General features: G+C 39.7%; 1 protein-coding gene across 1 annotated transcript in view; it reads left to right on the top strand.

The window, feature by feature from the left end:
• Positions 1-16088, top strand: part of POU6F2 (POU class 6 homeobox 2) — a 398488-nt gene that overhangs the window by 344016 nt on the left and 38384 nt on the right. Inside the window, exon 6 of the mRNA XM_036326978.1 lies at positions 3207-3353. Coding sequence (XP_036182871.1) covers positions 3207-3353 — 147 coding nt within the window. The remainder of the gene's footprint in view (positions 1-3206; positions 3354-16088) is intronic.

The following is a 16088-nucleotide window of genomic DNA, read 5'->3' as shown; positions in this document are numbered from 1 at the left end:
TGTGCCTGGGCGCCCCGCTGTCCAAATCTACCCCGAGTCTCCGATCACGAGGAAGCGTTGATAGGAACACTGCTAATAGGACATGACTGGGGACAACACAGAGTGACATGACCTGAGGTGATGAAGAGAACACTGTGGTTTCCCCACCATCCCCTCCCCCCTCCTTGCCACATGTCTTCTGCATATAACATCCCTGCCTTGGCAGATGCAGACAGAAAAGCCAAAAGATATCAAGTTGTATCCATCAACAGCCCAATGGTCCACCTGAAATGCTGTCAGCTTACAGATTGACTTGTAGCCGCTGTCTGCACACACCACACTCCCTCGCCGCTAGTTCCAGCTCTAGTTCCAGGGGCCAGCAAGGCATCTCCCGAGAGCCCACTTGCTTTTCACACAGACCTAGGGATGCCAGACTGGAAATAAAAGAGTCATCCAGTTGGCATTTGCACCATTAAGAATGAAAGGCAGCAAAAAGGAACAAATTGGGTTTCGATCTAGGCCCAGATATAGAGGAAATAAACATTAAAAATGAACAAAATCTGTACATTTGTGGTTGCTGAAGCAATCTTCCAAAGCAGCAGAAGGTACCCATTCCTGGCCCCATTACACAAAGGCTCAGAGCCCACCGTTAAGGATCTATTTGGTTTTACATTTAGAATAATAATTTAACCTTTATATAATGCCTGTATTTACAGAAAATACATGGGACTATAGCTGAACAACACACAAGTGTCCTAAATGTGGAAAATTCTCACTCTGCACTGCTGTATTGTATCCAGAGAGTAATTCCACAGTTTCCTACGTGAATTTTTGATTGACCTAGAGGTTAAGAAATGTCTTACAACTTCTAAAAATATTTTCCCTTCATTAAATAGGAATCACATCTATTTTCTTCAGAGAGAATTCCATATACACTGAGTGGCCAGATTATTATGACCGACCAGATTATTATGACCACCCCATCAGTACAATGAAGTGAATTAGTTATGCAAATAATAATAATAAAACCTTGGGAGTATTTGCTTAAGAAGTGTTCAATATTCAGTATTTTTGGAAGTGTCAATGAAGCACTGATGGGGTGATCATAACAATCTGGCCAGTCATTATAATCTGGCCGCTCAGTGTATACTGACTTACATTTTTCATCCAAAATTGTATATTCAACACTAAAACCAAACTCCACATAATTTAATCTTTCTTTGCGGATTAGGAAGATTATTTTGAGATCTCCCTGAAACTCAGGAATTTCATTATGATTTCCACTTGTACTACATAAAAGAAATGTAAACCTAGCAGCTGGCAGACAGTCTGAGACTAGTATACCGATGGGCAGTCCCTGTCTGGCAGTTTGGGGATGGGATTCCTCAAGGGATCTCTTTACTTTACGAGTGAAAAATGAACACACTATGAACTTTATCCCTTTAGGTAGTCAAGCCAAAAACAAAAAGAGTTCTCTCTTAATATTACCATTACTTGCCTCATATACACTGTCAAAATATACCCAGAAAACCAAGATCAAGGCAACCTGAATTTTAAATCTCATGGTGGTAATCTGGCATAAGACAGGGCTTCTCTTGAGGCTGATGAGTGAGAATTTTTTTTCTCCTTAAAAAGAAAATCATTATCGTCTTCTAGTAGAGAGATAAAGGCAAAAGACATAAAGGAATGAGCTTAAAATGGATTTTCATTTTTAAAAAATGTGCTAGGTCAATGGGATTACTGTAGAACTAGTTATGCAAAAATTGGTAATAAATAAAGAAACCAATAAGATAAAAATATCACATTTATGAAGAAAGAATTATTAATTCCTATTCTTCTTTCTGTTCCTTTGACAACTAGTATTTCCTCATTGTGAAATGGTATAAATTCTAGGCAAATTTTCAAAGTAATTAAATAATGAAATATTTTGGGGGGGAAAGAATGAAAAGAAAGAGAGAAAGAAAAGAGAGTGAGACAAAGAATGGAAGAAGAAAGAAAGAAAGAAGGAAAGAAGGAAGAGGCATCTTTCAAAGAGCTTCCAGGCCTTGCATTAAGTATGGCATTAATTCTTTTTCTCCCAAGTCTTAGCCTTGGCAGGTTCCTGCTAAAATGCAGGAATTTCATGGATGTGGGAACTGGTGATGGAAAATGCATTGCTACACACAACAATTGTTGTACTTGAGAGGAACTATATGGGGAAAAATAACACCTTAGAATAAATACAAATGAAATTCATGTATCAAAACCAATACTGTGAAAATAGTTATAATATTTCTTGAATTTATATCTAGTCATTAACCTAAATGCAGATTTTAGTTCAAGCTACACTTCTGCCTCATGGTCAGAAGGCCTGAAAACCTGTGGTGTGGAAAATTGGCAGGATAAAGAATATTGAATTGGTCTCCATGAAAAACTGATTTTGGCAGCCATAACCTCCCCGTTGAGTGCCCCCCCTTCCCAATCAAATTCTTCTTTCTATTTCACTCTTGTCCCAGGAAAGAAGCCAACAGAACAGTATATATCAGCTAAAATAGTAAGCAGATGTCAACCTGACCGTTCACCATAGGACCTTTCTCATTGGCCTTGAATCTCATGGTCAGGGTGAGTCCCTCAAAAAGGGACTCTAGACTCACCCTCTGAAAGCACAGAGGTTGGAGGTTTCCATTTCTGCTGACTTTGGTTTCCTTCTTCTTTAGAGAAGGAGGTGGAGTGAGCCATCGGCCTTACCCAATAACCCTAAAAGAAACCGCAATTCCCAAATGAAAAAGATCAATTTATTTGAAAAAATCCCAAAAAAATATATTCCTCTCTTTCACTCTTACTCCTGTTTTAATCCCACATTCTGTTTGGTTCCCTCAAGAAAAGTGGACATTTCCTCAGAGTTTTATGTAGTCTAGAGGACAAAAGGCAGGGACTTCTCCCAAATCATTTCCCCACCTAGGAAGACCCCAGGGACCCACCTCACTCTCTCCTGGACTAGTCCTAAACCCAGGCTCCATTAAGCACCCTAGTCTTGGTGGAGAATAGTTTTCTCCCAGCCTCATTTCCAACCACCCCCAACCCCCACAGCTTCTGAGGGAATGTGCACCAGGCCCCCTCTGGTGGGTTCCGGGCCCTTTGCATGAACTAGTTGGGGCGAGAACTTTCTCCCTCCAGTGAATGTTGTATTCGTGTGCTGTCCCTGTGCGTCTCTGGTGGTTTCACCCTAATCTTTTCTCTCTTTGCAGCTGGTTAATAATCCACTAGCAAGTCAGGCTGCAGCGGCTGCAGCAGCAGCAGCCATGGGCTCCATAGCAAGCTCACAGGCCTTTGGCAATGCCCTCTCCAGTCTTCAGGGGGTCACAGGTCAACTAGTTACTAATGCACAAGGACAGGTGAGTGGGAGATGGGAACAAGAGTGAATATTTATGGCAGATTGAACTCGGAAAGGAAATGAATTTCTTTTGCATGACAGTGATATGTAACCACATCTATATGAGGCAAATAAATAATGTTTACTAGCAATGTCAAGAATGGGAGAAGGGTTGGGAGGTTTTTCTATATTTTAGAAGGAAGATTTCTTTTTCCTTCTCCCCAGAATATCTGTCACATTTTGTTTTTATTTCTATATGGTGACTTGTTTGCAGACCTTAATTGAAGAAATTAACTTTTCATAATAGGGTATTTTTTTAAAAAAGATAAATTTTAAAAATAAAATTTTGGTTTTGTTTTTTTATTTTTTCATTCTTTAAAAACTTGGGTAATTTTGGAAATGGGTAAGTTTCCTTCTCTAACTTCTCTAAAATTTCTAAGCTTAATAAATTGACATTATAAGCCAGTTTCTGGATGTATGGGGAGGTGATCGGAAAAGACTGACAAAATTGTGTAAAAAATCAAAGAAAAAGGGTGCGTTAGAGTGAAGCCCACTGCAAGTTGGCTGCACATGCCTAGCTTCTTGCTGATGCTCATGGAAGCTCGGTGGTCTCTTGTGTGCTTGTAGGTTCCCTTCAGTCTGCCGGGCCAGCAAACCTTCCTCATGTCCTGAGCAGCACGCGCACTCCCTTACACCACTCATGTGCCAGTGTTGTGGTCACCGAAATACTGATGGAGCTTAAGATGAGGGTGGCTCCATCTTCAAAACCCCATTTAATATAAAAGCTGTTTGAAAAACAAACCAGAATTGAAGCTGATGGTGTCGGGGTGCCCTCCATTCAGAGGCCTGACACTCTGTCTCAAATGTTACCATTTCTTTTACTTTTTTCCTAGGCTCACCATTTTAATCTTATTTCTCCAGGTATTATTGTATGTATATATGCAATATAGTTTACATGCATTTTTAATCTTTATTAACAGTATTTCTGGTGATGACACACAAGGGAGAAGGAGCTTGCACCCTCTCTGAGATTTTTCCTCCCGGAGTTATTTACCTGCTAGTGAGTTTATGCATCCCTGCTTGGCCAGCTCTGTGGAGAACAGGAACTGTGATATCTCGAACCCTGCTTTTATTTTACATAAATAGTAAACAGAGATGCATTATAAGCTAAACCATCTCCGGTTAGGTCACAGGGAAAAAAGCTGACCTTGTTATATTTCCTGGGCGGGTGCAGGATTGTCCCGTCAGAACCCCGAGGGCTGAACGATAGAGCTTGTCAAAGAGCGGCCCCAGGTAATGAATCATCTTATCACAGGTGCACACCACACATATTAAAGGAGGATTGTATGAACACCGTGCCCTCCACAGTCACCTTTCAATGTCGGCTTTAACCCGTGTTCCAATCCCTTTTCATCAAAGTATCATTTTATGCAGCGGCTCTAAATGGGGGCTCTCAAAAGCCTATTAAGATTTCTGGAGGGACGGGTATTGGTGTGGAGGAAAAGTTGGTTATAATATCTATAACTCATTCTTAGATCAGGTCAATCCTAGAAGCTGTTTCCTAGAGTTAGGCCCAAAATAGAACACCCCAATTTATTCCTGCGAGGCCGCCGGCCCTTGCGAGGTAGAATTTAGGAGTGCGCGGTAGAAACCCGATCCACTGATGTGTATTTCCCTCTGATTTTTCTGTTCCAGTGTCCAAGTAAAATGCACCACTCTGCCCCACCACTTGAGAATTTGTGATGGAGAAAATTCCTTAAGGATTATTAGGAGTTTGTTCTTCTGATAATTTAATGGCTGATCATTTTGCCAATTACAAACCCATCCCCTTACCAGGGGCTAGTTTCATCCTTTGCTTTGTTTGGCCCTTGCTTGCTCCATCTCTCCCAGCCCATAATTACCTTTAAGGAAATAAGCTTCAAAGTAGAAGCTTGGTTGGTACTCTGCATATAGTGAATAGGCATTGATTGTATTTAAATTTTTTATTTTAGAAACTGTACTAAAATAGTTGATTGTATATAGTACACAAACCTCCTAAAATGAAAAAAAAGATACATTTACAGAGAAATCAATATTGCCTACTCGTGAAATCTTAAAAAAGAAATTGATTTCAGAGATGAAGGAAGAGGAAGAGGAGGATAGAAACATCAATGATGAGAGAGAATCATTGATCTGTTGCCTCCTGCACACTCCCTACTGGGAACTGAGCCCACAACCCGGGCATGTGCCCTGACCGGGAATCGAACTGTGACCTCCTGGTTCATAGGTTGACGCTCAACCACTAAGCCATGCCAGCTGGGCCCACTCATGAAATCTTGTCTGAGGGTTTTAGAAACATGCCCAATGGCACCATGTTTTCCGCGCAGTGCCAGAAGAGACCAAGATACTTACAGTTCCAAGTAGATGACTTGGCCACATTCACATAGCACTATGTGTGTGTGTTTTAATCTTTGTAATATAAACACAATCATCTTCTCAGGAAAAAAGTACATGCCTGAATCTGTTGATACAAAGATATCTACCCAGGTCTTACAAAGTGGTCAAATTATAACAAAAAAGAAGGGCAAAAATTACTTGCTCAGTGTGTGTTCTTTTGTCTTGTATTGATGTGGTTCAAAAAGTAAAAATATATTGTAATCAAGTTAATATAATTGGCCTTGCTCAAAATACTGCATAATATAGGATTACTATACCCAGCCTATTTTCAATTCCTTAAAAATCTCCAAAGAGCTTTCCCATAAAAGGTACAAAAAGAAAACTCAATATATTTAGAGATTCTTTTCTTGTAAGTTTTTTATATTAACCATTTTTCATATTTGAAAATGCACTCAGAAGTAATAACATTAAAATCCAAGTGAACATTTGAAAAGCATGTTTACTCCACTGATAATTTGGTGAGGTAAGCCTACAGAGAAGCCATCTCCACTCCTAAGTCTCTTGGCTACCTAGAAACCAAGGTGGAATGGCCCAATAGCCAAGAGCCCTGGCTGAATTCAGACCTGCCTGGGGTTAGGTTTAGGCGTCACCTTTTCCTAGTTGTATGAACGTGGGGCAGTGACTTAACCTTCCTAAACCAGAACCTCATCCTCAAACTTCTAAGGTAACGAGGCAGCCTGGGCCAGTGGCGTGTGCTTGCTGGGCAAGGGGCCTAGGAGGCAGATGCCTCTCCTCACAGGGAGACTTTTCTTCTTCAGACTCTTGGCCTTCAACTCTCAACATGAGATCCCACCACCTGGGACTTGTCATTTTGCTTTTATTGTCTGGAATCGGACTATGTTTCCATCTACTGGATCTCCGTAAATTTAAAGGGATGGGAAATCTTGACTTATTTAAGATGTTTATTTTCTGTTCTTTCCCCCTCCCAATTAATAATTATGAGCAAATATGAAGGAAAAAGTGCAGTCGTTCACAGTTTATACCTTTCTGACCCTGCCATTCATTTGCATTTAATTCAAAAGTCAGACACTATTCTACAGAGTGATTAGTTCTAACAGAAATACTAAGTTATAAAGCCATGAAATAAATATATATATTACCATGTTAAGGTATTTTAAAATTATACCCAACCTCACTCTGAGGTGGGAAGATAACAAGCTTCCTATTGGTAATTAGTGATCATGAATTTTCTAATGATGATTATAGTGCTGAGAAGAATATTCTAGTTCTCTTTACTTACCAAATTAGGAACTCATGCCAAGTGTGGGAGCTAGGAAATGCAATGAGCACTAGCAGTAGACTTGCTTGAATTCCCAAGTCAGTCAATAACTCGCTCTGTGACTTAAAGCAAATTACCTGAGCTCCCTGAACTTCAATTTTACTATATAAAATCTAAATCCCTAGATTAGTAAGATTAAATGAGATATGTTAAAAAAGAAAAGCCCACCATAGTGCCTATACATAAAGACTCAGTAATTGGTTGCCATCATCATCATCATTTAGAGTTTTGTGTAGTATTTTCTGGAATCCTATATTTGGTTTGAAGATACAGCAAGAGACAATACAGTGTACAGACAAAAAAAAATACGGGGTTTGAAATAAGACTGCCATTCATTAGCTGTGAGACCTTGGGCAATAGACTTACCCTCTATGTGCCTCAGTTTTCTTCATCTGAAAAATGGGAATAATAATGGCACCAGCTTCCAGGATTAAAGTGCTTAGAATGGAGTCAGGCACAGAGTCACCATTCAGTAATGCTATCACTCTGTAAGTGCTATCTGTTATTAATAATTAAGATGCTATGTGCTTTCAGTTCATAACTGTACATAACTAACCCACTTTATGTGTGAAGAATTTGAGAATGTGAGAATCTTAGTAATGGGAGATTAAGTTATTTTAGGGGAACTCATCCTTACCCTGGATAGTTTAGCATGTGTGTGTGTGTGCGTGTGTGTGTGTGTGTGTGTGTGTGTGTGTGTGTGTTCACAACACTCATTCAGTGGGTATGTTTAGGATTTGGCAAGTAGATTTACCATCGATTTGTTCAACTATAGAATTGGCTTCCCTTGTGCCCCTGGCAATATCTCCTTATTGGCATTATTGCAGAAAAATAAAAGCAAATGAAATTTTATTTTATCCTGGGGCTAAAAAAAAAAAAAAAAAAAAAAGCCTCTTACATTTTAACTGAAGCTCAGAATGTTTCTTGATGAAATTACCTCTTGACTACTGTGAAGTTATCTTAAGTGGCACCAAGTCAAGTCCAAGACCCCCTTGGGTCTTTAAAGAGCCAGTCAAGTAAAAAAATCAACTAAACATTATGTGTTTTTAATATAGAAAAAATTAGAAGGATCCATTCAAGTTAGCCACAAATACACACACCATTTTATGAATAAACAATGGCTGAGGGGAGCTGGTTTGGGGGGGGATTTGCTATAGGACAGGAGTTGCCTCCTAAAAGGACCACAAGGCCCTGATGAATGAAAAACAATCTGTTAATACTAACAGAAGCCTGTGCCTTGTAGGGTAGAGCTACACCCTGGATGGTACAAAACCATTCCTGGTGCGTCCCCTCTATTCAACAGCCCTGAGCTGGACAGGGGTGAGTAGGCATGCCGGAACACCACCAGCTCCACACACCAACTGGAAGGCCATTCTAGTATTATAACTTTCAAATGTGGCAAGAAGTACATATCTTAGGAAGAAACATGATGCCTACATTGGGATGTTCCTCTGAATTACAGCAATAGTGAGCTAGATGATATCTCAGGAAGATGAAAGAGTAGGTTAGGGCATGGGCTCTGAGGGAAACCGGCCTGATTGAAACACATTCCAGAACTCTTCTGTGCCTCTGTCTTCCTCATCCGTAAAACAGAAGTGATGAGACTTCTCCCATACTTTTTGGTTGTGGGATTAATGTGTAATAGCAGGAAAAGTGCTTAGCACAGTGCCTGCTATGGCTTAAGCATTTAATAAGTTATTATATTATATCAATATATGAATGTTACAGCTATTCTTTCGAGGGTAAAATAACAGCAATTGATTCTGAGCTATGTATGGGTTGCTAAAGTAATTCACATAATTTAAATTAAATGAGACTCTTTTAGAGAGAAAAAGCGCTACAAGATGAACGAAGATTAAGTTGTAATAAATGCAGATTTTAACCAAAGGACTGAGATATAATCAATTCATTCAGTAAGTGTCCCTGAGCCCTTCCATGGGTTTTATTAGATCTACTGTAGGAGAACTAACACAGCCAAGCTGCCTGAATTTGTAAAACTAATGTCAAACCCTGTGCAAAGGAGAGAACGTGTGTAACTTTGACAATGTTACTAGAGCAAATGACGTGCATTAGATGTACACAGCTAACGCCGGTTGGTCAAGAATATAGGAAATTTCACACATACTCTTTCATTGCATTTTTTTAAAAATATATTTTATTGATTTTTTAAAGAGAGGAAGAGAGAAGGAGAGTGATAGAGAGTTAGAAACATTGATGAGAGAGAAACATCGATTCAGCTGCCTCCTGCACACTCCCCACTGAGGATGTGCCCACAACCAAGGTACATGCCCTTGACCGGAATCGAACCCAGGACCCCTCAGTCCACAGGCCAACGCTCTATCCACTGAGCCAAACTGGTCAGAGCTCATTGCATTTTTAATAATGAAATATATTAAATGTATAGGAACACTTTTTAAATATTTTTTCAAAAAGTTAATATAAAAGGCATCCTTGTTCACCACCTAGATATTAACATTTTTCCACATAAGATTCAGTTCTGTTCTCTTGCTTATTTGTAAGAGAAATAAAAGCATTACTGATACGGCTAAGGCCTTAACATCCTCTTCTCCCATTCCTCTCCTTCCCTTCCCAAGGTGATTACTGTGATAAAATCGGTGATTCCTTTCATGCAAGTTTTGCATTTTTAATACAAAAATATTGATTTTTTAAAATAGGTACAAAATCATATATACGGAATACCATTTAAGTACAAAAAATTGAATGTAGTCTTAAGACATTTTTTTAAAATCCTCATCTGAAGATATTTTCATTGATTTGAGAGAGGAAGGGAAAAGGAGAGAGAAATGTGGATATCGATTGATTGCCTCTGGTACCTCAATCAGGGATCAAACCTGCAACCTAGTATGTTGCAACCTGACCAGAATCAAAGGCCGAAACCTTTTTTTTTTTGGGGGGGGGGGGGGGGGGGAGTAGGATGCTCAACCAACTGAGCCACCTGCTGGGCTTAAGACATTTTGCATAAATAAGAATCAAACACCTTTTGTTGAAAATTCAGCATAGGTACCTAAGAATTCAGAGTCATTGTCTGTATATTTACCCCTAAATATTCTGGTCAGAGCAATCTATTTATGCAATATGCTGAACTAATAATGGGGTTTGGCCATGTTTCCTAAACCAACACTCAAAATGTCTGACAAATATTTTATTTTCTCATTTGCAAGTGTCATAATGTAAAGTTTTAAAAAGGTGTAAAAATCTGATCACATTCAGTTAAATGCCTATCAAATGGCATTTTTAAATAGAATAACATTCTTCAACATCGGCTCTTTTTTAGAGACTGGGATATATACCAGGTAGGTTCCTGGGGTGTGTAACATTAGAAGATTTTTACCCTGGCTTCATTTGAGTAATAACGATAAAACAATAACAGTAACAGCCTCCATCTTTCTACTAACATCTGAAATGTACCCGGTGAGCCTGGTTGAGAGCTTTATTTCCTCTTTTCAAAAAGGCCTTTGCATTGAAGCGATCGTTCCCCGAGTGTGAGGTTCCCGGGTGGGACGCGGGGAGGCGCCCGGCGCGTGTGCGCTCCCGGCTCAGCCCTCGGGGGTCGCGTGTCCGGCGGCGGCGACTGCGGGGGGCGGGGGGCGGGGGGCGGGGGGGGGGCCGCAGGCTGGTCCCGCACCGGCTCCGCGCCACACCCCTTTCGCTTTGTTATCCCCGCGTTTCCCAACTTACTGTCCACCCAGCCTGTCTCAGAAAGAGGGTGGCAGGGCGCACTAGAACTGCTGCAGGGAGCAAGTCACATGTCGTGACGCGGGAGACGCTGGACACCCTCAGGCCCCAGAGCCGTCAGCGCCATCAGCAGAAGCGAGGCTGTCCTCATTGTGAGCTTCCCTTCCCCTGCCCGGCCAGAGGTCTCCCTCCCTCCCCTTCCCTCGCCGCCTCGCCTCCCCCACTTCTGGAACGACAGGGTCAATCCCATTAGCGTCATCCGCCCGAAGAGCAGGCGGAGACCTGACCGGGAAGCACCCTCGGAAGCCTCCCTGCCTTCCTCCCCAGCACCCACCCCGCAGCGCCCCCTCTCCTGTAGTTAAAGGGGTGCGCGACCGTCCACAATAAACCATCCAGCTCCGGGGTTGCCTCCGGAGACTGAGCCAGAGAGAACCAAGGCCTCTCTCATCTAGAGCAGGACTTTGGATTGTTGTGCCGTTACATTTTTTTTTTCCTAGCCACTGCATTTTCTTTTTTATTCTTCATCCCATGAGTGGGAAATGTTTTCTTGTGTAGGTTCTTGGATCAAGCCTGTTGGCACATCCTTTCAGCTAATGAATAGGAAAAGGGCCAATTAACTAATGGAGTAATCTAATTAACAGCCATAATTCTAAACAGGTAATAAATTACAGTAAAACCGTGCTATAGCGCACCAATTGGGGGGGAGGGGGGGCGGTGTCCATTAAAGCCGAAAGTCTGTCATATAATAAAGTAGGTTTGCCGAATAAATGCGTTAAAAAATTGATAAATTAGTTTTTAATTATGTAAACATATTTGTGTAACTAAAAGTATGTATGAAAAGTTTAATTGCATAGAAAAGGTTTCTATATGTATTACTGCAATTTTAAATGTATACTGAGGAGGTCTAGTAAATGCGGGCATTCACCAGTCAGCAAGAATAAACAAATGCACACGGCTGGGGTGTGGCTTAGCAGACTGCTGAACATCTGCCCACTTGGCTTAAAAGTGCTTCCGAAGGTCATGCCAGGGGACAGCAGAACCAATTACTGTGAGATATGGTGTGATCACGTGCCAATCATTCCCCAAACATTGTGTACAAGTGGTGACTCTTAGATTTCAATGTGTAGACACTATTGTTGTAGATACGTAACATTTATTTATGTTGGCAAAATTACTAGTGTTTTTTCCCAACTTATGGCCTATTCACTAAAATTGTTGAAAATAATAGCGAATTAATAAAAAAATAGTAATCTGTTAACTTAATTATAAGCAAATCTTGGTTAAGAGCATTTTAAAATTAACAGAGTGTTAATTTTTACATACGACATATGGACTGGAAATTTTGTCCATTAAATCTGAAGTTCGTTAAATCTAGGTCCGCAAAAATCGAGGGTTTACCATGCAAGCCACCATTTACAGACAGCTTCTCAGAGCTAGTCTGACTTCTTGGGTCTTTGTTTCATCAACATAGTTCACATTCTAATTAGTGCAGCCTTATGGCAAAATAATATCACTCTAAGGTCCATGTGGCTCATTTCAGTGTGCAGTGCTCTTTAACCATATTATTTCCTAGAGCAAAGCTAGGTTTCAGCTAAATGTTCCTTCAGGCTAAGTAATTTCTGTAAAAGATAATGAAAATAATGATATCTCCCATGCACTGAGCCCCCACCACAGGCTGCTATCATCTGTGATCCTGTTGGAGCACAGGTTTGATGATCTGTAATCAGCAGGTGTGATGAGCCCAGCTGCTCAAATCAGCAAATTCTCAGAATGCGGCAAGTTAAGTCTGCTCCCAGGGATGACACCTTCAGTAAGTGGCAGAACGGAGATCGAAGCCCAAAGCCCACACCCATCCTCTCTTACCTCCCTCACAGTCTTGGGATCAAAGACCTAGGTTCATTTCCGCCATGCTCCATAACCGTGTCACTCCGAAACCTTCATTGTTCTGTCTGCAAACAGGAACTGTAATTCTTGACCTATCAACCTCAGATTTCTCTTGAAGGTATATAAACACTCACACACTCGAAAATTTTAAAGAGCTGTAAACCTTGCCAAAATAAATATAGGGTATTTTAATCAATACTCTCACCATTATTATTCTTGCTGATCAAAGGAACTGGACAAGTAGGTTCAAGGAAATCTCTAAAGCAATGAGATAATGTTGAGAAGTTGACCTCAGGTCTCCACTTAATCTTGTCAGAGAAAATCACCCTTGAGACGCCTGGGTCTGACTGTCTATAGGTCTGCTGCCTTTCAGTGAGGCATCCTATCCAGAGAGAAAACAGTGCATGGTGAGTGCTTTAAACGGGGCTCATCCAGTGAGCCTTTCTGAGCTAAATTCCCAATGAATCTTCTGTTGGGCTTCCGGTAACATCACCGAGCAAAATGATTTTAGAATTAATTAAGCTCCCAAAGTGGTAGGCCCCAGACATTTCTAGATCCTTCCCTTTGGAAGCTGCCTCTCTAAGAAAAAAGAAAAATATATATTACTATATTATAAGTTTAAAGAAACTACTGATTTTTAAGTTACACCATCAATTTAATAACAACTTTTTTGGAATGGAAGAAAAATACTACTGCATTAAAGAAAAAGTCAACTGTTAGGGGCAGCCACTTTCACAAATTTAAGAAATGTAAAAAATTGCCCTGGCCAGTGTGGCTAAGTTGGTTGAGCATTGTCCCATGCACTGAGAGGTCACGGATTTGATTCCCAGTCAGAGCACATGCCCAGGTTTCTGACTCAATGGGAGGCAAATAATCAATGTATCTCTCTCCACGTTGATGTTTTTTTCTCTCTCTCTCTCTTTTCTTCACTCTCTAAAATCAATAAAAACATTTTTTTCAATTTAAAAAATGCAGGAGTCTTATAATTGAGGAAATATGTGATTATTTAGTAAATAGCTTTAACCAAAACCAGTATCAGAAAGATTGTTCACTGGGCTATTGATGATGGCTCTCTTTTTAGTTTTTAATTTCTAGTAAAAAGTTAGGGATGGAATAGGAAACTATTTACATTTCAATTTTCTAAATAGAGAATGAAAATTAAACTTGATTTGGGTCTGGGGACAATGAAAGAGAAGAAATTCTAAATTTCAACATAGAATCCCTAGAACATCATCAGTTTGTTTTGTTTTTTTACAAACAGTTTTAAGATTAAGCAGAGCATTATCAGAGAAGGAGAAACATTAAATTCACATGTGAGATGCATTCAACTTCCAAATAAATGTTCATTGTCCCATTTACTACACCACATGCCCAATAATGTACCCAACTTTCTCCTTGGTCCATAAGTTGTTGACATGATGCATTCTTCTTCAAGATCTAGATGTCATGTCAGCTCACAGGACAGTAAGAGAGAAATGAGAAATAAATCATAGACAGGTAGAAATGGAAAGTCACATCACAGAACATTGAAGAACTAGGTTCAAGTTCAGTGTACAGAAGTAGGCCTTTCACGATTCAATTGAATGTAATGCATTAACCATAGGACAGAAAACTGTGAGAAAACACAGTTGGAAGAATATAGTGGCCCCCTTTACCTATATCTGTCACAACTTGCCTGATGGTTAGGGGTAAGAGTACAGATTGGTCACTTATGTAAATGAGAATACAATTTCATGAGAAAAACTCATCAGCATAATTCTAATGAGTTATGGTTTTTGTTGTGAGAAATGAGAAATTCCATGGTCTCACCCTAAAGAACATTAAGAAAACTTTATAAGAGGAAATTGAAAAAATGTTAGAGTGATGAGGACAACTATTTTTTGAATGAACAGATAAATAAATATTGCATGCAAATATCAAAATACATTTAAGTTTGCCACAATAATAGATATTCTCTTCACAAAAATCTTAAGAATTATCTTGAACTCATGAAACTGGGTGGTGATAAACAGATGCATCTTTAATGACACCTGGAGTGCCTTCATTCCCCATCTTTTTTTTTTTTTCCTTAGAGGCTTATTTTGTTGTTTATACTAATTTAAATTCAGCTTTATGGCCTGACTGCATTCAGTACTAGGAGATACTAAATGCGAGCAGCACTTTCTTGAGGAATTGCCAAACATTTCCTTCACCAAAATCCATTGCTCCAAACAATTTGAAATATTAGAGATGACTGGTCCCCTATTTAGGTTTTTTGTTGTTTTGTTTTGTTTTGTTTTGTTTTGTTTTGTTTTGTTGTGGGGAGGTAGCTCTGATCGCTATTCGCTCTTTTTTTCTCACATTTGGGAAGAAATATAGACAGTTCATAGGTCAGGGCTTCATTTAGGGATGTTTACTAAAGCTTCTAAGGACCAAAGCTGAGTTAAACTAAAAGGTGTTCTCCCAAGCAATAAATAACTCCAGTCTGATTTAGCCACTTAATCTGGCATCAGCAGGCAAAGCAGAAATACTTGCCCAAATTCCTTTTTTCTATTCAAACCTTTTATTTCCATACTAATGCATGTCACATATCTCTGAATATCTAATATTAATATCTGACCTGAATTTTAGGCTCAAAATAATGGCCAATCTTAATTACTGTAAATACTAGAGGCCTGATACAAAATTCGTGCACAAGTAGGGGTTCCTAGGCCTGGCCAACGATCAGGGCCAATTGGGGCCTTCTGGCTGCTAGCCAGAGCCTTCCTTCATTCCACACCGCCCCCTGGTGGTCAGCACACGTCATAGTAAGCGATTGGTCTCCCAGTCGAACTCCCACAGGGACAATTTGCATATTAAGCTTTTATATTTATAGATATCCTTTTTTTCTTCTTAACAGATTTCTTTACTATTGGGATTTTATTTTATTTTATTTTATTTTATTTTTTACATTATTACAGATGTTCACCTCCTCTGGCAACCCCTTTGCTCACCTTCATCCTGCACCGGCCACACCCACCCCAACCCCTGCTAAGTATTTTTTACTGGCATTAAAATTTTAAGTCTTAGGCAAAGCCATATAAAAGCTTACAAAGTAGGTCTTGCTGCAAAATCATGGCTTCACCACAGTAGTGATTCTCTTTTGAAGGAAAAAAAAAATGTTTTAGAAATTTCAGTGTTGGCAGCTGCAAAGAAAATGAAAATTACTCATAGTTTAATTTGTAGTCAATATGGGTAAGTGGAAAGAGATGATGAAAAAAAATGTTTCCAGTTCATCCTTAAGATTTGTCTTTGTTTCTGGTCTTTGTCCTACTGGAAAAACATAATGAATATTATAATAAAAATGTAAAACCTCTGAAAAAAGTTAGAAATTGAAGCACTGGATCATGTTTACAAATCTTTTCATTTTCTCTCATTGACTTGAAGGAATTTGCCTCTGTGTCACATGTCACACTTGCCCTTGTTATAAATAGCTATGGATTA

The sequence above is a fragment of the Myotis myotis genome, unplaced genomic scaffold (assembly GCF_014108235.1).
Source record: "Myotis myotis isolate mMyoMyo1 unplaced genomic scaffold, mMyoMyo1.p scaffold_m19_p_11, whole genome shotgun sequence".
In the NCBI taxonomy this organism is placed as follows: Eukaryota; Metazoa; Chordata; class Mammalia; order Chiroptera; family Vespertilionidae; genus Myotis; species Myotis myotis.
Note: the sequence above shows the minus strand (reverse complement) of the source record. Positions and strands in the feature narration are given on the sequence as shown.